The sequence below is a fragment of the Mastacembelus armatus genome, chromosome 9 (genome assembly GCF_900324485.2).
Source record: "Mastacembelus armatus chromosome 9, fMasArm1.2, whole genome shotgun sequence".
NCBI lineage: Eukaryota > Metazoa > Chordata > Actinopteri > Synbranchiformes > Mastacembelidae > Mastacembelus > Mastacembelus armatus.
In genome coordinates this window covers 25,376,063-25,403,025 of record NC_046641.1, presented here as the reverse complement: position 1 = coordinate 25,403,025, position 26,963 = coordinate 25,376,063, and the positions used below count along the sequence as shown (strand labels likewise).

At 45.1% G+C, this 26,963-nt stretch overlaps 1 protein-coding gene across 1 annotated transcript in view; it reads left to right on the top strand.

Moving 5' to 3' along the window:
- grin1b (glutamate receptor, ionotropic, N-methyl D-aspartate 1b) overlaps nt 1–26,963 on the top strand; it is a 38,367-nt gene that overhangs the window by 10,351 nt on the left and 1,053 nt on the right. The window contains exons 5-21 of the mRNA XM_026321173.1: nt 4,915–4,977; nt 5,811–5,908; nt 6,610–6,731; nt 10,410–10,584; nt 11,098–11,248; nt 12,232–12,318; nt 12,469–12,604; nt 12,820–12,947; nt 13,748–13,912; nt 14,365–14,483; nt 16,116–16,228; nt 16,321–16,469; nt 16,795–16,952; nt 17,052–17,213; nt 17,524–17,633; nt 17,731–17,876; nt 24,319–24,426. Coding sequence (XP_026176958.1) covers nt 4,915–4,977; nt 5,811–5,908; nt 6,610–6,731; nt 10,410–10,584; nt 11,098–11,248; nt 12,232–12,318; nt 12,469–12,604; nt 12,820–12,947; nt 13,748–13,912; nt 14,365–14,483; nt 16,116–16,228; nt 16,321–16,469; nt 16,795–16,952; nt 17,052–17,213; nt 17,524–17,633; nt 17,731–17,876; nt 24,319–24,426 — 2,190 coding nt within the window. The remainder of the gene's footprint in view (nt 1–4,914; nt 4,978–5,810; nt 5,909–6,609; nt 6,732–10,409; nt 10,585–11,097; nt 11,249–12,231; nt 12,319–12,468; nt 12,605–12,819; nt 12,948–13,747; nt 13,913–14,364; nt 14,484–16,115; nt 16,229–16,320; nt 16,470–16,794; nt 16,953–17,051; nt 17,214–17,523; nt 17,634–17,730; nt 17,877–24,318; nt 24,427–26,963) is intronic.

Genomic DNA, 26,963 nt, shown 5'->3' with positions numbered 1-26,963 from the left:
CCAATGCCTCGTCCATTGTAGTTCGTTTAACACCAACTTCCTGTTGACGAGAGACGAGCTGTAATGGACGAGCTTTGGATTTTCTGCTGATCACTGAGGAAGGTTTTAGTCCTCATGGTGTCGAGGTTGGAGTTTGAGTTTGGTCGGAGTTTATTATGACTGTGATTTACTTTGTTATCATACTTTTGCTTTGCCCTGGTGGTTTTATAGAAATACACTTTTGTCTCTGAACTTTGTCAGACGATCTGCAGCTCTGCCTTCAGCAAGTGTCAGAGAACTGAAACTGCTCTCTGCACATCCCTCCATCCTCCCTCCATCCTGCTGGCTTTAATATTCTTCCTGCCAAAGGCTTGAGTGCAGCTTCTCTTTGCTCACTGCTTGTCTTTCTGTTTTGTCTTCCTGTTTTTTTAATCTCCACCAAAACATTTTGTTTTGGTCCAGTGGAGTTGTTGGTCCACAGGGAGCCCAGTTAAATGGATTCTAATTAAAATGACTTTCAGTGTCAGCTTTTTACCTTTTTATTCCATTCTTACATTTTTTAAATATCAATTTTATTGATTATTATTATTATACTGGACCCATTATCAGATTTTGAGACGTATAGAAGCTTTCCTGATGGACAGGTGTAACAGACAGGTGTGACGAACAGGTGTGACGGACAGGTGTGACAGACAGGTGTGTGTGATGGACAGGTGTGACAGACAGGTGTGACGGACAGGTGTGACAGACAGGTGTGTGTGATGGACAGGTGTGACAGACAGGTGTGACAGACAGGTGTGACAGACGGGTATGACGACAGGTGTGATGGACAGGTTAGGGTTACACACAGATTTTCCAGACACACAGTTTGACTGTTGGACTGAGGCTGTGGTTTAGGGCTGACACTGATCAGACCTGCAGAGATGCTGTCACTGTGTTTCATTCAGTTTGACTTTACCTGGTCACCATACCTGGACAGTTAGCATAGTTTATCTAACAGCTAATGTTTGCATTGCATGTCTTTCAGTGAGGACACACTCCACACCCAGTTTGTGGATCAGAGGGGTCACAGTCGACCATCACATGTTCACCTAACAAGCCAATTCAAGATAAATAAGATAAATTTCAGTTTCCTACCAGCTTTCCTCAGAAGAAGCCACGTGAATTAGTGGTGAAACAATCTGACCTAAACACTAGAAGTCCAGTTGCCATGAATCAGCTTCTAGACAGGCAAGAAGATAGTCCAGGCTTTGGTTGGATGGAAATCATCCTTTGTAAAAGTTTGCAGCACCTGCAGAGGCCGGGTGGAAATGTGTGTTAGTGCAAGATCAAGATCTTTTCATTGTCAGTGAAATGACTGGGTCATGTGTCCCAGGATTTTCCATCATGTCTATTTTGAGAGAGATGAGGCTTTTCTAAACATTGTGTCTTTAGGTCAAAGAGTCGGTCTTGGTGGATGCTTTTTATTTTCTTCTTGTTTTCTGTGTTCTGTTGTTTTTCTTGCTTTAGTTGTTTCTTCCTTTCAGTTCAGAAGCAGCTTCATTTGGCTTGTGTTTGCTGTTCCCTCTCTCTTTAATCTGTCCAGCCACTGTCATCTTTCAGTTCTTCACCTACACCTGTTGTCTGGTTTCTCATCACCCGGACACTAACTGGGAGTCGTGCAAACACATCTCAGCTGCTTCAGTCCCGACTGTTACAGCAGCTGTCTGTCTGTCTGAGATGAGCATCAGAGGGTGAAGCAGCAGGAGGCGATGGAGGCTGGAAAGTCTCAGGTTTGAGACTCAAACCCAGAATAATGAACAAGCTGCAGGAGCAAAAAAGACAGATCATAATGCTCATATAAACTAAAGTCATAATAATGTGTGACCTGTATCAGAACATAAATTGTACTTAAATTAATTTCAGGTTCTCTAGTAACATCATATGTATAGGAAGAAATTATAAAATATAAATGTCAAATAATAAAGTCCAGTAAAGAAAGAAAAAGATAAGACAATGGCAGCTCAGGGGTCATAGTTGGAAACAGTGGGAAGATCTTCAGTGAACATCATGTTAAGGAAATTTGAACTAAAACTGAACTAAATAAACTGTTTATTTTTAAGTTCCCGTCCTGCAACAGATAAGGTGCCACATTATCCAGCTGAAAGTCAGAGTCACAAGGACTATTCCTTTATGAAACAAACAGGTGTTTGCCTCCAGGTGAGCTTCTCTGAAAACACCCATCTTCAAGAAATGTGAAGAATTAATGGCAAAACTCTTGATGAGAGTTTTAACTTTCCATGTTCAGTTAGAGCAGGAACATGTGAGAGGAAGGACAGGGTGGACTGCGACAGGGCGAACAACTGAAGGGAAGTAAATGAGTTGCAGACACGTTAAAATGTGTCTTCCTGTCTCACAGTTTGAATCAAAGACCTTCATGAATATTAGAGGAGAGACTTTTTAAAGTGGGAGAGCCATGAATATTACAGCACATGTTCAGCAGGGTTTATCGTCATTATTACATTATGAATCACATCAGACAGAAACAACACGCTGTTCAAACCAGGGCAGGGTTTGTGCTGTGGAGTCCTGTTCATGTTCAGCTTTAAGATCAGAAGAAAACTGCTCCTCACGTCTCCTCGGCCTCTTGACGGTCTACTGACCCAAAGCTTGCCCCATAAGCTCCTTCCTAGAAACCACTACTGACCATTGGAAAAACGCTTCTGACCTTGGCAAGGTGGCAGGGGGGGCTTATTGATGGAGCGGACTTTGCCAACACAGGGTAGAGAAGCTGGAATAACAACAGAAGGGCTGTAGGTAGCAGAGAGTCATGCAGGGTAGTATAGCTGAGAGACACCAGGGCCTGGATCTGGGTACCTGCAGGGACCAAACAAACATGAATTTAGAACAGTTTGTTGTCTCCTTGTCTGTCCGAATGTGTTTCAGGATGGATATGTATCAATATAGAAATCTTTCTATTTATGGGCTGGTCCTCATTTAGATCTGTTTGCAGCTTTTTAAACCAGTGCCACCAGGAAAAGAGTGGTGGATCAGACAAAAACTACCAGTAACTGACAGAAAGGTGGATTTTGTCTGCTCAGTGTTAATATCTTTGCATATTCTGGGCAAGTTCACTTTTTCCCAAAAGGTTTCTTTGGATTTTAAATGTTCACATGTGAATCTCCATTTGTTATTGGAGGCTTCAATCAGCAGTGGCAGAGATGAACAAATACACAAAATCCGTATTTTAGTCATGAAACTCATGAAAACTGCAGTTTAAATAATGAAATACGTGACACGTTACAAACTCAGTGCCACCACAGGGTGGTCAGTGCTGCAGACATGGGGCTTTGTTTGTTTACTGAATATGACTAATAATTTGACAAAGAGACGACACTGTAGATAATCCAGGGACCTTTAACCACACAAAATAATACATCAAATGCTATGCTAACTGTCAAACAGTCAGTCAGTCCGACAGACAGTCAGTCAGACAGACAGACAGACAGACAGACAGACAGACAGACAGTCAGTCAGTCAGTCAGACAGACTCAGACAGACAGACAGACAAAAAGACAGTCAGACTGTCAGACTGTCAGACTGTCAGACAGACAGACAGACAGACAGACAGTCAGTCAGTCAGTCAGTCAGTCAGACAGACTCAGACAGACAGACAGACAAAAAGACAGTCAGACTGTCAGACAGACAGACAGTCAGTCAGACAGACAGACAGACAGCCAGTCAGTCAGATAGACAGAATGACAGACAGACAAAAAGACAGTCAGACTGTCAGACATACAGACAGTCAGTCAGTCAGTCAGACAGACAGTCAGTCAGAAGGTCAGTCAGACAGATAGAAGACAGACAGTCAGACTGTCAGTCAGTCAGACAGACAGACAGCCAGTCAGTCAGTCAGACAGACAGATAGTCAGAATGATAGACAGACAGAAAGACAGTCAGTCAGACAGACAGACAGCCAGTCAGTCAGTCAGACAGACAGATAGTCAGAATGATAGACAGACAGAAAGACAGTCAGTCAGACAGACAGACAGCCAGTCAGTCAGTCAGACAAACAGATAGTCAGAATGATAGACAGACAGAAAGACAGTCAGTCAGACAGACAGTCAGTTAGTCAGACAGACAGACAGACAGTCAGTCAGTCAGACAGACTCAGACAGACAGACAGTCAGACTGTCAGTCAGTCAGACAGTCAGTCAGACAGACAGACAGTCAGAATGATAAACAGACAGAAAGACAGTCAGTCAGACAGACAGACAGTCAGTCAGACAGACAGAAAGTCAGAATGACAGACAGACAGAAAGACAGTCAGTCAGACTGTCAGTCAGACAGACAGACAGCCAGTCAGTCAGTCAGACAGACAGACAGTCAGAATGATAGACAGACAGAAAGACAGTCAGTCAGACAGACAGACAGTCAGTCAGACAGACAGAAAGTCAGAATGACAGACAGACAGAAAGACAGTCAGTCAGACTGTCAGTCAGACAGACAGACAGTCAGTTAGACTGTCAGTCAGACAGACTCAGACAGTCAGACTGTCAGTCAGACAGACAGTCAGTCAGACTGTCAGTCAGACAGACTCAGACAGACAGACAGTCAGACTGTCAGTCAGTCAGACAGACAGTCAGTCAGTCAGACAGACAGACAGTCAGTCAGTCAGACAGACTCATACAGACAGACAGAAAGACAAACAGACGGACAGTCAATCAGACAGACAGTCAGTCAGTCAGTCAGACAGACTCAGACAGACAGACAGAAAGACAAACAGACGGACAGTCAGTCAGTCAGTCAGTCAGGTGGACATGCTGAGATGTGTCTGGCGCGTCCTCCACCTCCTGTTTGAAGCAGAACTCATTTGTTGGATTTGTTGCTGCGTCCCTCTGATGTCTTTAACCTTCTTCTGTGTCTGCATATTTTCTCTGTGCACATTACCATCAGACTAAAAACAGGAACTATGAAAACCTCGACCAACAGAACTTTGACTTCAGGAGAACACCCAAGGTATAAACTTTGCATGGTCAAATGATGCACGCCGCCCAACCAATCTCTGAGCTCGCCCAGTAGTAGCCCAACACCAGCCAGCCCCCCCGCCCAGAATCCAACCCAGCTCCAGAGATAGACTCTTATCCTGGTGGCACGTCTTATCTCCACCATCTTTTTCTTTCTTTTGGTTTTTCATGGTCCTGCACACCGCCAGTGGTTTACACTCGCAGGAGAGACGCTCTTGCTCTTCCTCCCCCTCTTCTCCCCCACCCTCACCCTGAGTTTTTCCATGTGAAGGGTTGCATGCAGTTGGGCTGAGGCCTGGCTCCGTCTGCAGGTCTGAGCAACACTGCCCCCCAGGATCCTCTCACTCTTCTCCAACATAAAACCTTTTCTTTTTCTTTTGGGAAATGAACCACTCTCTCCTCCCCCTGCTCATCTGCTCCCCCCTCCCCTCTTTTTTTCATTTGCGGTTGCATCAGTGCGCTCTAACATGCACGCCTGATTGGTTGATTGGTTGGAGTCTTGACAGCGCCTCAGTTTGCATGTGCCACCATGCCACACACAACGTTTTGCCCCTTATTTGTATTCCAGCTTCGAATTTGAGTTTCTTTTCAGTTCAGCAGAACTTCAGCACTTCTCTCTCCATGTTTTGGCCCTGCCCCCTCCTCCCGTGGTGGCGTGGGTGAGAGGGAGCATGGTGGATGTTGGGGTGGGGGTGGTGGGGGCAGGAGTCCTGATTGTTGAGAGCTAATGATGCCTGTCCTATGATGTTTTCTGTGGTGTTTTGTTCTGCTGTGTTCCTCCATGTCCTACAATGGTACCTGTCGCCCTGCATCATGATCCTTCAGGCTGAGAAGGTGCTGCTGTTCAGCCAGGACACCAACCTGACAGCTCTGCTGCTGGAGGCCAAAGACCTGGAGGCCCGAGTCATCATCCTGTCTGCCAGGTGCGTGGGATTGTGTTTGGCTTGCTTTCTCGTAGGAGGTTCCAGGAGTGATCCATGTGGTAGTTAGCACGTCGTGAGGTGATGCTGTGTCCGGCTTGTGACATGCGTCTCTCCTGCCGCCATATTGCAGCAGGGTTCAGCTCCAACAGCAAAAAACTTTGGATGATTTAATGAAAGAAAACCAAGCATCAAAATTCACTGATGGTGAGTCATTAGTGCTCAGTCCGACATCTTTGCGTTGCGGTCAGAAGGAATAAGTCTTTCTAGGATGCCAAACTTAAGGTCTATAACAATTGATAATTGCAAGAAACAGGTAGTATACTGTTGCCATGGATACAGTAAGTTAGAGTGTGAGCTCTAAATGTGGTGTCATTTTGTGTATTTGTTTACCTTTGAGACGACTGTCAGAATTAACTTTTCATTTTTGGTGTGAACCATCAGATGTACTGACCATCAGTGAATTCATTTAATGCCGAAAATTAAAATAAGGTCTCTGCTTCTTTTTGTCTTTGAAAGCAGTCCATAAAGTTTTGTCAAAAGACTAAAAGCACCTGTGTGTGTCTGTGTGTGTGTGTGCGTGTGTCTATGTGTGTGTGCGTGTGTGTGTCTGTGTGTGTGTGTGTGTGTCTATGTGTGTGTCTGTATGTGTGTGTGTCTATGTGTGTGTCTGTGTGTGTGTGTGTGTGTGTGTGTGTGTGCAGTGAGGATGAAGCTGCGGCCGTGTATAAAGCCGCCCGGCAGCTCAACATGACCGGCTCTGGTTATGTCTGGTTGGTTGGAGAGAGAGAGATGACCGGCAAAGCTCTGAGTGAAGCTCCCGATGGTACGTCACCCCCTGCCTCCTCGTCCTTATTCTTCTTCCTCACTAAACTTTGCTCTTCTTCCTCAGTTTCTCTCTGGCTCTCAGCTCTGCTTCCATCCACACCTCAGCCCAATGCTTAGTGTCGACTTTTGCAAAAACACTAAAACATTCTGAAGTAAAATCCACTTGATCATCAGCGCACTGAGCCTCGAACTTGTCACCTGCAGAGAAAACAGATCTCTGTGTTCAGGAACTGTTACTACATCTCGTTCCTGAGTTTCTGGCAGCTTGGAAACTGAACTGCATTCAGATATATCAGCTGAAACTAAACTCCACCTGACCCTATCCTAACCCTGTTCACAGTAAACATGAACAGTTTTTTCATTTTCCTCTATCATGTTTTTAAAATCATTTATGGGGGGGTCAGGGATTTTGAGATGCTCTGCACTGTAAAAACTATCAGCTCTAAATTCTGTTCATAAGCAGCTACTGGGACTGTACTGGGCCTGCTGGCAGCTATTGAGGGGCAGGTTGGAGAAACTGCTGCAAGGTGGATTTGGGTGGTACTTTCAGGTTGGCGCAGTTCTGTGGGGGAGTTCAGATACTGTGCAGTGCATGATGGGTTTCTGTGATGAGTCTGGACCGGAGATTCTTTTAACGAGTAACTCCATCAAGAAACTCTGCTGGCTGCCTTCTCCCAGGCTTGGTGCTGCTCTCGTTCAGGATCTGAAGTTTTCTTCAGTGTGACAGTGATAGTGGTCTGATCTACCTTAGTGCAGTGGGTTTAGGTCACCATGGAGGTATCGCTGGTTCTGATGCGTATCTGAGAGCATCGTCTTTAAAATACGTGGATGGAAACATGGCTGCTCTTCCTCTCCTCTCTCTGTCTGGTACTGCTGCAGGTCTGATGAAGGAAGCTAATCTTCATCACAGTCAGTTAGCTTCTTAGCGTCCTGGTGTGTTTCTCTCTCTGGATTCTTCTGACTGCTGGTTGAACGTTTAAACATTCAAAAAGAAAAGTCACATGTTTAAAGGTTCCTAACCACTGTTTTCTCTCCTGGCTCATTGTAACTGTGGCTTTAAATGTTTCTAACATCTTTTTGTTTCTGTCATTTTCTATAGTGTGTGTCGTCCGCCCACCCGTCTGCCTGTTCTCTCACTAGACAAGCCAATAACATGTGCTGCTTAACGGGGGGGCTGGGTTTTATTCCGGTCCGGGGAGGTGGTGGTGGAGGGGGGTTGGTGGGGGGTTGATAAACAGCAAATGTTGCTGCAGTTTCTGCGACGTGTCTGAACAAACACTGGTAAGATGCCAACGCTGCTTCCCGTTACCTGCTTGATGCTTTGCCTTTTGCCATTGGTCAACAGAGGCTCCGCCCACTGCAACCTGGAGCCTGGGGGGAGCTTAGTCAGCTGATTACTTAGACAGCCAGATGATCATGTGATCCAAACAGAGCTTCACTATATGACCAAAAGTATGTGGACACCTTTTACTTTCGATCTGTTTTTTATGTCACCAGGACAGATATATGGCAGAGGGATCAACCAAGTCAAAACGATTAATTCTTCTTACAGGAAAAGTAATCTGCAATGATTTTGATAGAAAACTGTTTGTTGTGTTACTTGACTAATGGACAGACCAAACAAGAAAAAAACAGCAGGTGAGATTATGTGTGAAGGTCACAGTTCTTGCCCCATCACCGTAGTGTTTGGGTGTCCGCAGACTTTTGGCCAAGTAGTGCACCATAAGAACACATGTTTAATCAAACAAAACATGTGAGTGTTATTAGTCTTAAACTCAGCCCAGGTTCTGTTCACATGATGCTCCTCTGAGTATACAAAAAGTTTTAGATTTAATTCTGACATTTTGCTAGTTTTACGTGATACAGAACCACATGTCCCACCTCAGTAACAGAGGACTAGTGTTCTGGGGGAAATGATCTAAAAATGTCACCATCAGACTGGACGTTTCTCTGGCTGCTGGGTAATCGGCTCCCCGCTCTGTTGCCGTGGCTTTTGGTTTCAGAAAACATCCTCACCAGCCAGCTGCTGCACTTTTAAAGAGGATGTGTTATTTTTCTACACATCCCTGCCTCCCCATCTCCAGATGTGTCAAAAATAATCATTTTCTTGAAAGTGTAGCAGGACGGCACTCTGAAAATAGTCCTCAGCTGTTCAGTCTCTGTTGGGGGAGGTTTCTCTCTAGGGAAACTGTTTCAGATCAAATCTTTTTATTGTGACACAAACACACAGGCTTTTTTTGGTTTAAACTATAAATACTGTAAATACACAACAGTATAAGATCAAAACTGCACTTTTTATCTAAACATAGGAAGCGACAGGCTGTTGAGAAAATCTTGAAGGTTAATGTGCGTTCGTGACAATGGTACCCTCATCTCTGTAACAGAACCTGGATGTTCTGGTTCCACTTTTCTCTCCAAATGGTTTCCTGCAAAGATAAAACTGAACTAACACTAAATCAACATGAAGACCAGGTGGACTGGATGGTTAGTGCACAGGTTTTTGCAGCCCTTCTCTGTTGGATTGCGTGCAGGGGTGACCAGAATAACACAAACACTTAAAGTATCATGGAACACAAACAACAGCTAATCTGCACATCCTGTCTCAACAAAAGCTGAACTTCACAGGCAATCACAGATGTTGTGTTGGGTTAGCTTGTACAAACGTTCCTGTTATTGTGTCCAAACCCTGGATCTGTTTCTGAAACAGTTCCCTAAGAACCAACCTATGAAGCAGTTCTGTGACATTATTGGCTTTAATGTGTATTTTCTTCACCAGTCACTTGTCACATTATGCAGAAGAAGTTTCTGCATTTGGCTTTTCAGCTCACTGAACAGCAGCCTGTTAGCATTGTTAGCATTCCTCAGTAGAAATAATAAGCTCTGCTGACGTGACCATGACTTTTCATATAACCAGCTTTTAGTTTCGTGTTGGACAGTTAGCCAACTGTGCTAATGTTTGTGTGATTAAAGGAGCTCTTGTCTTTCAGTGGGTTGATTCAGGAGGAATGTTAGCTTACTGTGGCTAACTATAAACAAATGTTGTTTATCTGCAGTTTCCAGTTGATGACAAACCCTATAACCACACAGGTGTGTGGGTGTTTCTTTTGTAGCTCCTGTGTTTAATGTCAAGGGTGACAAGTTTAGTGTGGTCAGAGATTTGTGTTTCCACTGGTTTTAGAGTGTGATACTAACAGTGTTAGCCTGCTGCACCCACTGGTTTCAGACTGGAATGCTAACAGTGTTAGCCAGCTGGATGCTAACAGTGTTAGCCATCTGCTCCCATTGGTTTCAGACTGGAATGCTAACAGTGTTAGCCACCTGTTGTGGATCAGCTGGAGAACAGATGTAGTCACTTTGTTTCAGCTGGACAAGTTTCTGCTGAAGAAAAACACTAGACACAGTTCATGACGTCTCAGTGAGGCTGCTGAGACAAACGGCCATGATTCTCAGAGTGAACTCCCAGCATGCAGTTTGGTAGTACTGAACATTGACCCAGTGCCTGAAGCCCCAAGTGTGTGTGTTTGAATTACACTGGAGCACTGTAATTACCTGTAAAATGAACGTGTGTGAGTTTTTAATGAATGAGGCTGTGTGAATGGGGGCATTTCTCACTCTGCAGCCTGTTTAACTCCCTGCTGGGTGTGTGTGTTGTGTGGGTGTGGTGTGTGTGGTGCAGGCCTGCTGGGCCTCCAGCTGATTAACGGTAAGAACGAGTCGGCTCACATCGCGGACGCCGTGGCAGTGGTGGCTCAGTCTCTGCAGGAGCTGTTTGAGAAGGAGAACATCACGGAGCCGCCGCGGGGCTGTGTGGGAAACACCAACATCTGGAGAACTGGACCGCTCTTCAAACGGTCAGCACCAGCACACACTGAGTGGAGGGCAAAGGTCAAATTGTTCTGGAGTGTGAATCCAGAACCTGGTTCAGCTTATGGGTCTGTGCCGTAGACCTCCATTGTTGTCCAAAAACTATTAAAAACACAGCAGGGAGCCACACCGCTGACCTGGCTCACATGGTTCTTCCTCACCAACGATGGGAGGCCCGTCTGTTTCCAAAAACCAGCTCCAGACTCTGAGAACGGCCGACACTGTTTAAAGGCTCTGGTTCCACTGCAGCTTCTCTCTCCTCACAGAGATGTCTGGAGCTGGTTTTTGGAAAAAGACGGGTCTCACAGAGTTTGGAAGAGTGTTTCTATCCTTCAGAGTGGAGTCAGTGCAGCCACCTTCAGCTGACATATTCAGTCTTTACTGAGTGTTGTGTCACACTGTGTCTCTGCAGCAACACATTGACATGTGATCTGTCTTACTTCCAAACTTAAACAGGATGAGCTGACCCTGACTGTCCTGCTTTCTGATTGGCTCTGCAGGGTGCTCATGTCATCAAAGTACCCTGATGGTCTGACGGGACGGATTGAGTTTAACGATGATGGTGACCGACGCTTCGCCACCTACAGCATCTTGAACTACCAACAGAAACCTGGTCGCCTCATCCAGGTTGGAGTCTTCAATGGATCTCAGGTACAGTACATCTTGTTTATATACCTGGTTGAACACCTGGATGTTGACCTGGTCATTTGTTTTTTTGTTTGTTTATTTACCCAAGGGGTACCCAAGGGCACAAAAATGGAATTAACAATAAGTGCACATTCACAGCGTCCTTAAAATAGACCATGGGACTGTGCACAAAATCAAAAAAATGGAAAAGACTCATTCAGAGACTTCCAGCGCTGTATCTTTGGGTCAATGGGTCTGACCTGTCCTGGAAGACTCTTTTAGGCCTGAATGCTCGTTTGAGTTAACGGTTAGTATTAGGGTTCCTCGTCTAGTCCGTTGTCCAACAAAGGGGACGCCACTGAGCAGAGGAAACGTGATCGAGCCTTTGGCCTGGATATACTAGATCACGGACTGAACTGAAGCTTCATCAGCCGTTTGTTATGGTGTCAAGAACTGCCCACATGAATGATTATAAACATGTCTGTTACCATTAACGTAACAGCAGCGTACTTACATGAGCGGCAGCATATCTGTAGTATTTTACTGCAGGATAACTGAAATGATGCCACATGTTTATAGAAGGCCATGGACTGACAGCTGAACAGATAGACTGGGATTAGTCTGAGTCACAGAAACTTCATTTACCTTCATTTAACCTGATTAACTTTTAACACCTAGTTACACATCACATGTACTTTATTTCATTTGTTGCAGCAATTTCAGGAACTTTAATTGATCCACATAGTGAGATGCAAACACCGAGTAAAGACGCCTGGAAACAGACAGTGTTTGTGGTCTTTGTGCACAGAATCCAGCAGCACTACACACTGATGCAGTAGTACTGCCAGACTCTATGGGAAAATACTACAGAGGCATCAGAGCAGCAGAGACATCCTGTGTGTGTGTCTCCTGCTTCTTTAAATATGTATGTACAGCTGCTGTCATTTAGTCATGTGACACTAAGACCTGACTAAACAACACAACCATCCTGTGTGTTTGTGGTTCAGGTTGTGATGAACCCTCAGAGGAAGATTATCTGGCCTGGAGGAGAGACCGAGAAGCCGGTGGGATACCAGATGTCCACTAAACTCAAGGTACTGATACTGCTGCTGAAACTCCTATTACTACTGCTGAAACTACTATTACTACTGCTGAAACTACTATTACTACTGCTGAAACTACTATTACTACTGCTGAAACTACTGCTGCTACTGCTGAAACTGTTAATGTTGTAATGTTTTCAGATTGTGACAATCCACCAGGAGCCATTTGTTTACGTGAAGCCAACAAAGAGCGACGGGACATGTAAAGAGGAGTACACTGTTAATGGAGTCTTAATCAAGAAGGTGATCTGTACTGGACCCAATGGAACCATACCAGGTACACATGCATATATACACATTTGTCCTTCTATAACCTCAACCATCAAAACTAAACTCCAGCTCTAACCCTGACCTAAATCTGGTTCTGATCCAAACCCTAAAACTAGGTGTGAACCCTCAAACAGCCCTTCACAGTGCAGAGATGTCCTCAGAAGGATACCTATATGCGCTCCCACACATCAGCTTATTGTTTGTTTGTTTGTTTGTCTTCAGGCCAGCCCATCGTCCCCCAGTGTTGCTATGGTTTCTGTATCGATCTGCTCATCAAGCTGGCGATGAGCATGAACTTTACCTACGAGGTTCACCTGGTGGCTGATGGGAAATTTGGCACACAGGAGCGAGTGAGTATTTGTCCATACTGAATTGTTGCAGCTGCAGCCTGAGGGGATCTGTAGTTCCACTTGTTCAGTTTGGCCTCATCTGCTACTGAACCAGTTGGTGTTTCAGACTTAAATAACTGACTCACCCCCCTCCCCCATTTAATCACTTCCTACCTTCTTGTCTCTGTTCGTGATCACACAGATAAATGAATCAGTTTAGTAAAAATGATCAGTCCAACCAGCCTCCACCTTTTCAGGCTGCAGAAATCTGTATCAGGTGCTGTGTTCATGTCTAGCGACCGGAGGCCGAACGTGGCCGCATCAAACACTCCTCTAATATCTCGCCGTGTTATTACATCCTGCTGCGTCTCTGGGACTGTCTGAGACCTGCATACTGATTCAGGACCAGTACATCAACCAGGCTTGTTGCCATGGACACCACTGGTCTGTTCCCAACTCTGACCTTGTTAAGGTCGAGAGACATTTAGCCATTAATCTCTCTCTCCTCTCACGTCTTCTCTTCTATTATTGTCTCCGGTCTGTCTGCCTCCTCGTCCTCATCGTCTCTTCGTGGATTTATTTGTGGTGTCAGTCGGCTTCAGGTTCCTGACAGATAAACATTCAGCCGGCCTGTGGAAGCAGGGCGGAGCTGATGGTACAACACAGAATTGGCTGATATGAAAATAAAAAAGATGCATTTAATCTCTGCACCCAAATAAAGAGATGACTGTCCTGGTCTTTTCTGAAAGGGAACTAACTTTTACAACCAAAACTTCAGAATGAGAGTTAGCACCAAGTTTATATTCTGGGTCCTCCTACAGGTGAACAACAGTAACAAGAAGGAGTGGAATGGGATGATGGGGGAGCTGCTGGGCGGTCTGGCCGACATGATCGTCGCCCCCCTCACCATCAACAATGAGCGTGCTCAATACATTGAATTCTCCAAACCCTTCAAATACCAGGGGCTCACCATCCTCGTCAAAAAGGTGAGACTCACCGTCACATCATCTCTGCTTCTGTTTCCTCTGACTCCCTGTGGAAAAACACAACAGCAGCAAACACACAGTTTAACAGCAGCTTTAGAGGAAAATGTCTCGAGCCAGATGGGTGGAGCTTAGCAGACAGGGCTGTCTTCAAGTCCAGGCAGACTAAACAGAGCAGGGACAGTCAGAGAACATAGGTCCAAGGCCTTTAGAACTGTCCACGACAGGCAGAGTCCAAAGTTCGAACAGTCCAGACTTGAGAAAAGAACTAAACAGTGAAACAGACCAGCATTTGTCAGTCAGTCGGCTGAAGTGGCATTTGTGGGCAGTGGGACGACTGCAGACGGTCAAAGATCTGTCACAGAGCACAGGTTTTAGGTTTAACACAGTGACTGTAACAGCTGCTGCATGTGGACTGACCCTGTGTGTGTGTGTGTGTGTGTGTGTGTGTTCAGGAAATCCCTCGCAGCACTCTGGATTCGTTCATGCAGCCATTCCAGAGCACACTGTGGCTGTTGGTCGGTCTGTCGGTCCATGTGGTGGCGGTGATGCTTTACCTATTAGACCGGTTCAGGTAATTCCCTCCTGTCCGAATTAAAGTGGCCTGCAGTAGCTTCTCAGGTTTTGATATTAATAATCAGGACTGGGACCATTTCTCACCCAGGTCAGCTGCTTTAGCTGACAGCAAATACATGTGCAGTTCTTGTACTAGTAGTGGAGTCATTTCACACCATTTTTACTTTGGGGTACTTCTCAAAATGACATCATATCACATGATCTGTGATCTGTGTGTTACCTGTGACGTGTGTTACCTGTTACCTGTGTGTTACCTGTGTGTTACCTGTATGTTACCTGTGACGTGTGTTACCTGTGTGTTACCTGTGACGTGTGTTACCTGTGTGTTACCTGTGACCTGTGTGTTACCTGTATGTTACCTGTTTGTTACCTGTGACGTGTGTTACCTGTGTGTTACCTGTGACCTGTGTGTTACCTGTATGTTACCTGTTTGTTACCTGTGACGTGTGTTACCTGTGTGTTACCTGTGACCTGTGTGTTACCTGTATGTTACCTGTTTGTTACCTGTGACGTGTGTTACCTGTATGTTACCTGTGTTACCTGTGACCTGTGCGTTGCCTGTGTGTTACCTGTATGTTACCTGTGTTACCTGTGACCTGTGCGTTACCTGTGTTACCTGTATGTTACCTGTGACGTGTGTTACCTGTATGTTACTTGTATGTTACCTGTGTGTTACCTGCATGTTACCTGTGTGTTACCTGCATGTTACCTGTGTTACCTGTGACCTGTGCGTTACCTGTGTTACCTGTTTGTTACCTGTGACGTGTGTTACCTGTATGTTACCTGTGTGTTACCTGCATGTTACCTGTGTTACCTGTGACCTGTGCGTTACCTGTGTGTTACCTGTTTGTTACCTGTGACGTCTGTTACCTGTGCGTTACCTGTGTGTTACCTGTATGTTACCTGTGACGTCTGTTACCTGTGTTACCTGTATGTTACCTGTGTTAATCTGTGACCTGTGTGTTACCTGTTTGTTACCTGTGACGTCTGTTACCTGTGTGTTACCTGTATGTTACCTGTGTTAATCTGTGACCTGTGTGTTACCTGTGTGTTACCTGTTTGTTACCTGTGACGTCTGTTACCTGTGTGTTCCCTGTGTTACCTGTTTGTTACCTGTGACGTCTGTTACCTGTGCGTTACCTGTGTTACCTGTGTGTTACCTGTATGTTACCTGTGTTAATCTGTGACGTCTGTTACCTGTGTGTTACCTGTGTGTTACCTGTATGTTACCTGTGTTAATCTGTGACGTCTGTTACCTGTGTGTTACCTGTGTGTTACCTGTTTGTTACCTGTGACATCTGTTACCTGTGCGTTACCTGTGTTACCTGTGTGTTACCTGTATGTTACCTGTGTTAATCTGTGACGTCTGTTACCTGTGTGTTACCTGTGTGTTACCTGTTTGTTACCTGTGACGTCTGTTACCTGTGCGTTACCTGTGTTACCTGTGTGTTACCTGTATGTTACCTGTGTTAATCTGTGACCTGTGTGTTACCTGTGTGTTATTTGTGTGTTACCTGTTTGTTACCTGTGACGTCTGTTACCTGTGCGTTACCTGTGTGTTACCTGTGTTACCTGTGTGTTACCTGTGTTAATCTGTGACCTGTGTGTTACCTGTGTGTTACCTGTGCAGCCCATTCGGAAGGTTTAAAGTGAACAGTGAAGAAGAAGAGGAAGACGCCCTGACCCTGTCCTCGGCCATGTGGTTTTCATGGGGAGTCCTGCTGAACTCTGGGATAGGAGAAGGTGATGCTTATTCAGTGTAAATGAATAAATCTTTTGATCCTACAGTCTTGCCTCCAGCACATTAACACTGTCACTGTGGTCTCTGTGTGCAGGAGCTCCCAGGAGTTTCTCAGCAAGGATTCTGGGAATGGTGTGGGCAGGATTTGCTATGATCATCGTAGCGTCATATACTGCCAACCTGGCAGCCTTCCTGGTGCTGGACCGGCCTGAGGAGCGCATCACTGGCATCAATGACCCCAGGGTGAGACTCTGACTGCCTCCCTGAGCTGATGTTTAGACATATTTCCCTCCACAAAAACACCTTTTTTCTGGCCCATTCCTGCCGTTGCCTGAGCGTGAGATGATGATGATGATGATGATGATGATGATGTGTTTACTGTCTTCGTTGTGATGGAGGCCATGTGACCTCGTGTTTCAGACAGAGGATCATTTTTGGTTTTTTGGCCCACATGAAGTGACTTCGCCACACAAACACAACACAAAGACGGTGGAATGCAAAAATAGGAGATTTACCTTTTAGCTGATCCTGATCTCAGTCCTGACCCTGTGCTCTGTGCTGTTTGTAGCTGCGTAACCCATCCGATAAGTTCATCTACGCCACAGTGAAGCAGAGCTCGGTGGATATCTACTTCAGACGGCAGGTGGAGCTGAGCACCATGTACCGGCACATGGAGAAGCACAACTATGAGAGCGCTGCAGAGGCCATCCAGGCCGTCAGAGACAAGTAGGTTCTTCACGCAGTTAGATCCTGGACAGTGACGGTACTGTTAGGTGATAGCACCTCTCACCATCGCTCATGTCTGTTATCTTTGCCCCCCTGCAGTAAGCTTCACGCCTTCATCTGGGACAGCGCGGTGTTGGAGTTCGAGGCCTCACAGAAGTGCGATCTGGTGACGACAGGAGAGCTTTTCTTCCGCTCTGGATTCGGGATTGGGATGAGGAAAGACAGTCCGTGGAAACAGAATGTTTCTCTGGCTATTCTCAGGTAAAACACCCTAACCCTAACCTACAGGGACTCTAATGGGACCCCAGGGCTCCTCTGCTTATACTCTGATACCATGCAGATCAATGGGGTATCAGCCAGTCCACATCTGAATCACAGATCTGTCTTGTTAAAATGCAGATAACCCACTAACATAATTTTGTTGACTCACTCATATTCTGAACCTACCTCTTTGATATCCTTCTGATACGTGTCCTCCTTAAATCCCATGTGCCCTCTGGAAATCCTGCTCCGTATTTAACCCCTTACTTCCTGGCATGAAGTCACAAAAACTCTGTTGCCTCTCCTTTAGTTCTCATGAGAACGGCTTCATGGAGGATCTGGACAAGACGTGGGTTCGATACCAGGAGTGCGACTCCAGGAGCAACGCCCCCGCTACCCTCACCTTCGAGAACATGGCAGGTAGGAAACAGACTGGACACAACATGGAGAAGAAAGTAAAACCTGTCAGGCTGTGTGATGAGGTTTCACAGCACCCCACGCCTCCTGTCCTCCTCAGGTGTGTTCATGCTGGTTGCCGGTGGCATCGTCGCAGGGATCTTCCTCATCTTCATCGAGATCGCCTACAAACGGCACAAAGATGCTCGCAGGAAACAGATGCAGCTGGCCTTCGCCGCCGTGAACGTGTGGAGGAAGAACCTGCAGGTACCTGACTCTTCTGTGCTCTACTGTGTTCTAACGTGTTCTAACGTGTTCTAACGTGTTCTACTGTACCGTAACATTCTGCGTACAGTCATCCTAACCTGCTCAGCTGTTCTTGCTGCTGTTCTGTTCTGCACTGCTCTCTAAATATTCTTTGTGCTTGGTTTTGTTTTACCTTCTAGGACAAAATGATTGAGTTGAATAATAATGAATGACTTGGTTTGTATTTATCTGTTTGATGTCATTAGTTTACTTTTCAGGGGGCGTTTATTTCCGTGAACACCATGTCGCTGCTGTTCTAGTTAGCTGAAAGGGCGGAGCTACAGGCTAAAGGTTAAGGCCAATTCACTGTAACAAGCTCAGGCTGTGGTTTTAGTGCAGGGATGAGAATTTAGTTTAGTGTTTCTATCAAACTTTATGTCGCTTGATGATCTTTGTGGTTATTTAGTGAAGCAGCAGGAGGCAGAAGAAGAAAACTGAAAACAAGTTAAAAGACTCAGTCGAAACAGATCCTTCCAGTCTGTGGATCTGTCTGGAGTGTGTGAATCACGTTTAAACCGAGCGAACGGAGGCTTTACTGTCACATGCAGATCCTCCAATCGGCCGAGTGACTCCACCCAAAAAGCAGTGAAAGGAGTCCCCAGATCCCTGACTGCAGTAACAACAAAGTTTTGTGATTATACTTTCAAATGCAAACTGAGGCAAACAAGCAAAATCTGAGCAGCATGTCCTGTTTTTATACACAGCAGAACAATCAGTGTATGAACGAGCTCCAAAAATGATTTAGGGCGTATTTACCCTTTAAGATTCCAGGAAAGGTCTGCCAGTCACTGCTGAGAATGAAATGCATCAAGCTGTGAACGATTAGAAACGTCATGATCACATGTGTCGAGGTAAAATATGAAAGAGATGCAAACACCTGGCTGAAACAGCTGAGATGTGCTGAGGAGCTCGCACACACAGATATTAATGAGGGTCCTTGTTTGAATCCACTTTGTGGTTCAGATCCAGCAGGATGATCCGCATCGACTCCTCCGTCACTCGAGGCGTTTTTCCACACCGCTGCTCTGCTGGATCTGTTGGCTCCACAGTCACGACATGTTAGAGAAGAAGGAATTAATGTTTAATCTGCTTCAACGTGTTTATTATCAACCCGTTTGTTATTTTAACCCTGTTTCTCTCAGAGTGACACCACAGGGTTTTAGTTAAGCCCAAAGTCTCTGTATTTATTTAGACCCAGCAGGAGACGATCTGCCAAACTAACAGAGGACGGGCTGTGTTTCTGTGGGTAGTACACTATATATACTGCAGTACAGGACTTTTGTTTTGTGTTTGAGTTTTCTAACTACACAGATGAAACTGAAGACCTGCTGAATTAAATCACACTAGAGCTGGTGTTTCTGCTGCAGGCTGCAGGAACACTTCCTGTGTGTTTGACTGAGGAGCTGCTGCTTTAAGAAACCAGAGCTGGTCTTTCCTTCCTTTAATATGGACTCTCTGTAGTTTGTAGTGAGGGTTATCTGCTGGAGCTCAGCTGCAGCCTTTGCAGAACCATGTGTCGCTGTGCTGCTGCATCTCCTCAGAGTCTAACTGCTCGTCATTAAGCTGCAGCTTGTTCTGTCAGGGTGAAACGAAGGGCAGACCTGTAGCAAGAACTGAACGCATCTGCAGAGGAACCAGGAACATGTTTCATTAGTTCAGGACTGTTTAACTTAAATATCTTCTCTCCAAGTCCAGACCCTGAAATCTGACACGTTAGATCTACTGCCTGAAGTTTACGACCAGTAGAAACATGACCAGCTCATACTTTCAGATGGTTTTGGTTTCATTAGATCAGTCAGACCTAAACAAAGGAGGGACAAAGCAAATTAAACCAGGCAGCGTGATCGTAACGACGAGCCTGAGAGTCTCAGTCTGATCATGGTTTCATCTTTTCTCACCGTCACACCAGATCCTGTCATCCTGAGGCATTTAATGCACTAACTGGTTTCTTTATATTTCTGTCACCAGGGCTGAGAACTAAACTGAGAAACTATAACAATATGAGAAAATATGGCTGCTTTCTTACGGAACACTGGCTGGTTCCAGCAGAGAGAAGAACCGGATCAGTGCAGAGCTCTGACCGACTGCTCTGGTTATTAATAGCAGAATTTTCATGCTGCTTCATCTTTTGTCTTCTAAAAACAACAATCCCAGAGTTCAGAGCAGCAGAAGAAGAAGGCTGCTGTCTGTTTCCTACAACAAAAGGCCACTTCAGACGTTTTCCCGCCTCGTCAGCTGCTGGACTCGCATTAATATCCGTCACTTCTCCGCCTGAATTAGCACTTCAAACAGGCTGACAGCTAGCGGAGCAGGATTAGCACTTCAAACAGCTGTGTCTTCAGGCTCTAAATTCAGACTTCTACCCTTTTAGGACTGAATCACGCTTTCCAGACAGATCATTAGATACGGGTGAACCGTCACCTGGTCTCTGTGTTCTGATTGTAGCATCGTCCACAGTCATAGATAAAAACATTTCATTGTGCTTTTATTTTGATGTTATGGAGGTAGAAGCTGAGTGTGGAGGGTCGAGTCCTTTTGCTAAAACCAAACATGGACTAAACTCGAGCTCCAGGATGAGGATCAGGATCAGGACCTTTCCTTTGCGATGTCTTGGTTACTGCAGGCCTGAGCTGCTGAATTTATTTTCATTTTTCATATGATCCTGTTTCTAACTGTTGCTCTGATCAGAGTCTTCCCCTGAAGTCACTGGTGCTAGACATCAGATCCTTATTGGACCCTAAAGTAGGTTTTTGGGATCCTTTGATGTTGGGACCCAGTTTTTTCACTCTGCTCTCCAGTGTGGGTCTCAGGCCTCAGGCTGATGCTCTGCTTTGAATTTGTGATTGTTTCATTTGTTTTATATGTCAAACTGAGAGTTGACTGTGAGTAATGGACTGTTCTCCAGAATCCAAACCGGGTGTTGTTGGGCAGTTTTAATGAAACTTGTGCTTCTGCTGATGTTCTCGAGTTTTCCTCTTCAACAAACTCCATGTGCACACTCAGCCCATGGTTCTGTATCAGCCATGTAAAGACGTCGATGCTCAGCCATTTCACAGAGCCAGAGTTACATCAGTAACTGTTTTAGCATCTGTTTATAAGCAGCCGACAAAGATAAAGCAGTGATGGTGACTCCAGCTGTCCTGAGTCTCTACAGAGTCTTTTGAATGGTTAGCTTAGCATAGCGGCCGGTACAGATCCAGGTGTGTCAGACTGAGTTTCCTCAGAGCAGAGCAGCTGAGGTTGTGGTATTTCTTTAATGCAGACTGTGTTGTTGACCTGAGCTCCTGCCTGCAGCTCCAGGTCTGATCCAGGACATTTCCCTGACGATCGTGTTAGTCATGTGGACAGAGCCCGTCTGTCGACACTGAGCCCCACTGTGTCAGCTTCTGCTGCAGCAGCATGTCGTCCAGCAACAGTCTCAGCCAATCACAAGACAGCCAGCAGTATATAAAGTACTTCAAATTAGAAGTATATAAGGTAGTTAATGTCAGCTACCCAGCGGTATATAAAGTACTTCAAATTAGAAGTATATAAGGTAGTTAATGTCAGCTACCCAGCGGTATATAAAGTACTTCAAATTAGAAGTATATAAGGTAGTTAATGTCAGCTACCCAGCGGTATATAAAGTACTTCAAATTAGAAGTATATAAGGTAGTTAACGTCAGCTACCCAGCGGTATATAAAGTACTTCAAATCAGAAGTACATAAGGTAGTTAACGTCAGCTACCCAGCGGTATATAAAGTACTTCAAATCAGAAGTATATAAGGTAGTTAACGTCAGCTACCCAGCGGTATATAAAGTACTTCAAATTAGAAGTATATAAGGTAGTTAACGTCAGCTACCCAGCGGTATATAAAGTACTTCAAATTAGAAGTATATAAGGTAGTTAACGTCAGCTACCCAGCGGTATATAAAGTACTTCAAATTAGAAGTATATAAGGTAGTTAACGTCAGCTACCCTGCGGTATATAAAGTACTTCAAATTAGAAGTATATAAGGTAGTTAACGTCAGCTACCCAGCGGTATATAAAGTACTTCAAATTAGAAGTATATAAGGTAGTTAACGTCAGCTACCCAGCGGTATATAAAGTACTTCAAATTAGAAGTATATAAGGTAGTTAACGTCAGCTACCCAGCGGTATATAAAGTACTTCAAATTAGAAGTATATAAGGTAGTTAACGTCAGCTACCCAGCGGTATATAAAGTACTTCAAATTAGAAGTATATAAGGTAGTTAACGTCAGCTACCCAGCGGTATATAAAGTACTTCAAATTAGAAGTATATAAGGTAGTTAACGTCAGCTACCCTGCGGTATATAAAGTACTTCAAATTAGAAGTATATAAGGTAGTTAACGTCAGCTACCCAGCGGTATATAAAGTACTTCAAATTAGAAGTATATAAGGTAGTTAACGTCAGCTACCCAGCGGTATATAAAGTACTTCAAATTAGAAGTATATAAGGTAGTTAACGTCAGCTACCCAGCGGTATATAAAGTACTTCAAATTAGAAGTATATAAGGTAGTTAACGTCAGCTACCCAGCGGTATATAAAGTACTTCAAATTAGAAGTATATAAGGTAGTTAACATCAGCTACCCAGCGGTATATAAAGTACTTCAAATTAGAAGTATATAAGGTAGTTAACGTCAGCTACCCAGCGGTATATAAAGTACTTCAAATTAGAAGTATATAAGGTAGTTAACATCAGCTCCAACATTAAAGTGATCAACACAATAATCACCAATAATTAGAATCCAATAATATCAGATCCATTCATGTGAAATGGGCCATTCTGCACAATGAGTACTTTTACTTTGGATACTTCAAGTACATTTGGATGATGGTACTTTTGGACTGTTACTGCAGTAGCATTTGGAATGCAGGAACTTTACTCTGTGGTATTTCTGCTGGTACTGCAGTAATGGAGCTGAGTACTTCTATCACTGGTCTGGATCTGCACGTGGCTTTGGTGGAGGCTGAGGACAATACAGTGCTGAGGTCAGACCTCTCTAACTGTTCAATGTGCCAGGTCAAAGGTCGACTGATGATGTCAGAGCTCAAACACCATCATTCATGTGCTGCCCCCCCCCCCCTATGTTTTCTGTTTCCACACATAGACACAGTAGAGTTGGCATTATAGCAGCAGAGTGTTGGTATAATGACCTGATGTGTTCGTCGTCATCATTCAGGCCTCATCCGCCATCTTTGTTACCCCCCCCACCCTCACCCTCACCACCACCTGCCCTTTGCCCCCAGGGTGCGTTTTGCTGTGTTTGTGTTTGAGCCTCACGTGGTTGATTTACCTGTAGAGGTAAAACAGATCCAGCTGTTTTACTGAAACACCACTTCATCTGAAACAGGAAGCACACACAAACACACAAACACACACACACACACACACACACACACTCACTCGTTTGACAGGAAAGCAGACGAAAGGCGGCTTGGAGAGACAAAGAACTGACGTGTCCACATTATTTTCAGCAGCTTCTCGTCCTGTGGACAAAGGAAATTCATTAAACATCAAACGTAACGTTGGTGCAGTGTCTGAACCAATCAGCTCGTAGATCAAGAGTTTCCCATCATTCCTGTGGCACCTCGTCTGATCAGTTCTGTACAGACCTGGTTCGTCTCGAACGAGCCTGCAGACCATGTCTGTGTACCGTGTATTGTCCTGCGTACTGCCCTGTGTCTGTGTACTGTGTCTGTGTACTGTGTACTGTTCTGTGTACTGTCCTGTGTCTGTGTACTGTGTCTGTGTACTGTGTACTGTTCTGTGTACTGTCCTGTGTACTGTGTACTGTGTTTTATAATGTACTGCTGCGCTGAACAATATAGGAGAGTGTATTTATTCGCATCCACTTATTATAGTATTACTGTACTTTGCTACACTATACCATCACTTTACTAAGGTATTACTCTTCAGTACTAGACTTATTACAATATGAACCTTCATATTGAATATAATCTACTGCATTATTCTATTCTATGCAAACTATAGTATAGGATACTATTACTATATGATATTCTATTGTTATTACTACTCTACAATACCAGCAACATATCACAGTAAACTTAACTATAGTATATTATGACAGTACTGAAACTACACACTATATTACAGTGAGTATTAGCGAGCTGAGATTCAGTGAGTACAGTTGAGTATCAGTCAGTATTACCGACACCAGCTCTGCATATGAGTGAGTCATAATGAGTGTTTATTTGTGGGTATTGATCAGTATTAGTGAGTCCATGAGTTCAGCTGTGCATTTATCAGTTAGTATCAGTGAATGCTGGTGTGTACTGGTGTGTACTGGTGTGTACTGGTGAGTACTGGTGAGTACTGGTGAGTATGGCTGCCGTGTTAACGTGTGTGTGCACCTATCGTATGATTTATTTTAGGATAGGAAAAGTGGTAGAGCAGAGCCCGAGCCCAAACTGAAAACCTCTTTTAGGTCCATCACTTCGACCTCCGACCTCAAACGTCGTAGGGCCTCCGGGGACGCCACGGTAAGGAGATGAAGACCACCTCCTCCTCCTCCTTCTCCCCTTTGCTCCATGTGTCTGTCCTTGCTGTCCAACTTTTATCTGTTTCCTCCTCATCTTTGCCACAGATTTGCTTTCTCCCATCAGAACCAGTTTTTCCGTTTGCCATTCGTCCTTCTCGTCCTCTCCTCATCTCATCCCCAGCTCCGTCATCTCCTCGCTGACTCTTCATGGTCGCCCGTCCGTCCATCAGCCATCTTCTCACCTCCATCAGCTCACCTGTCCCGCTAAAGACAGACAGACAGACGACAGGAGACAGACTGAAGACAGAAACCACCCGGTTCGCTGCGTCCAGTCAGGTCAGGGCTTGTGTGGTGTTGTACTGGGATTTTGGAAGGTTTTGGCGTCAGGGGGTTTATTTTTCACAACGTTCACGTCGTCCTCTTGCAAAGGAGAAGTGAAGAGGGTCAGACTGTGTGGTCTCTTTTCTCCTGTGGACCTTTTGTCCTCTCATCCGTCCTGTGTGTTCATGTCCTTGTGTCTGTCCTCGTCCTGTCTCTGGTTTCTCCTCCTCCTCCCTGTCCTCTCCTGTCATCTCTCTGTCCCTTCATCTCAGCGCTGACACTCAGAAAATCCCACCGACCTTTCAGCTGGTCCTTCTGTTGGTCTTCCACTAATGTTGAGCTCTTGTCCTGGCAGGTCGGTCAGCACGGACTCATTTTTCTCCTCTAACACGTCTCTTTTGCAGATTCTCCCCACAGGACGCTCTGCTCCCTCTCAGACATGGCATCATTAATGAATCTAGGACTTCTGATCTTTTCTGTCCTCAGGGTTGATGGTCGTCTGCGGCCGCCGCCTGCTCCTCTTTTTATTTTTCAGTGTCTGTGTGGAAGAAATGCAGCCTGTTAGTTTCTTTCCATCTCAAACAGAAGTAAAATCTGGAAAAAGGTTGGGGTTGCTCTGGTGAAGAGTGCTGTCAGAGCCTGTCTCCTTCCCCACGTCTGAGATGTGACGGGGTTTTGTCTCTTTGTTCACAGCAGTCGGCCATTTTGCATCGCGTCTCTCTGCACAGCCTGTTTCTTAAAGTGAAGGGAGTCAAACTGGTCCAGTGTCTTTTCTCAGGTTCAGACTCTCACACACTGCCTGCGACTTCACATTAAAACCTCATTAGAACATTTTAATGTGAAGTCCCAGGCAGATCACACTGAGGGGGGGACTCATTTCTCTTTGTGATCATTTCTCCTTATTTTCTATATGAGTGTTTTTCCTCTCAGTGGATTTGAATGGTGTCCAGACTCATGTCCAGACTCTACATGCTGTACTACACACACACTGCCTCTGTCCTCCTCTGCAAGCATGGCCGAAGACACAGCAGCACACCAGTCAGGGACTCTGGGACACGTCAGGGACTGTAGGACACATCAGAGACTGTGACACATCAGGGACTCTGGGACACGTCAGGGACTGTAGGACACATCAGAGACTGTGACACATCAGGGACTCTGGGACACATGAGGGACTGTAGGACACATCAGAGACTGTGACACATCAGGGACTGTAGGAGTAATCAGGGACTCTGTGACATGTCAGGGACTCTATGACATGTCAGGGACTCTGTGACATGTCAGGGACTCTGTGACACGTCAGGGACTCTGTGGCACACTAGGGACTATGTTACATGGCAGATCAGTAATCAAGCTCTTTAAAATCCAGTCTTTGGAATCAACACAGAAACCGGTGTCATGTGATGTGTCAGTTTCTCTCTGTGCACCTCTGACACTACAACTAAAATTTCAGGTTATTTCCTGGTTGATCTGTAAAACAAGACATCCAGGCACTGACATCTAAAACACCTAAATGTGATGTAATAAATAGTTTTAGGTCGTTTAGTCCATGCTGGTTTTCCATCGAACCAAGTTCTGCCCTGAGGATCTGAAGCAGACTGTACACCTGTGCTGAAAACAATGCACCGCCACATTTTACCACATTCGTTGATCGCTACAGAAGTCCCACATCAAAACTCCAGCAAATCATCATTTTGAAAATTTAAACCAGCGTCACAGAAACAAAATGTGAGTCCTGCTGCTGCTTGGAGCAGATGAAAGTTTAATGCTCCCTGTGGCAGCACTGATGTGAGCTCAGATTACATGAAAGAAGATAATATTTAATTCAGCAGCATCAGACTGAAACCTTCACAGAGACGCTGACAAACAAGGAGGAGGATTCACTGCAGGACTGTTGGATTAGACTGATAGGTCTGACACACAAACTGACAAATTGTCTGGGTCCAACACAGGGGTTCCTAATAAACTGACTGGGACTGACACAGGGGTTCCTAATAAACTGACTGGGACTGACACAGGGGTTTCTAATAAACTGAGTCAGGCTGCGTCCACATCCCAACTGATCCTTCTCAGACCTGATGTTCCAAACAGACCAAACAAGCTGGTCTCAGACCAGATCTGGTCCACCTGCATATGGGGTCCTAGATCTGATTCCTGTCCGATGTGTGAGTGTGTGAGCTCCGTCAGAACGGTCAGACCAGAATCCATGTGGTCGTT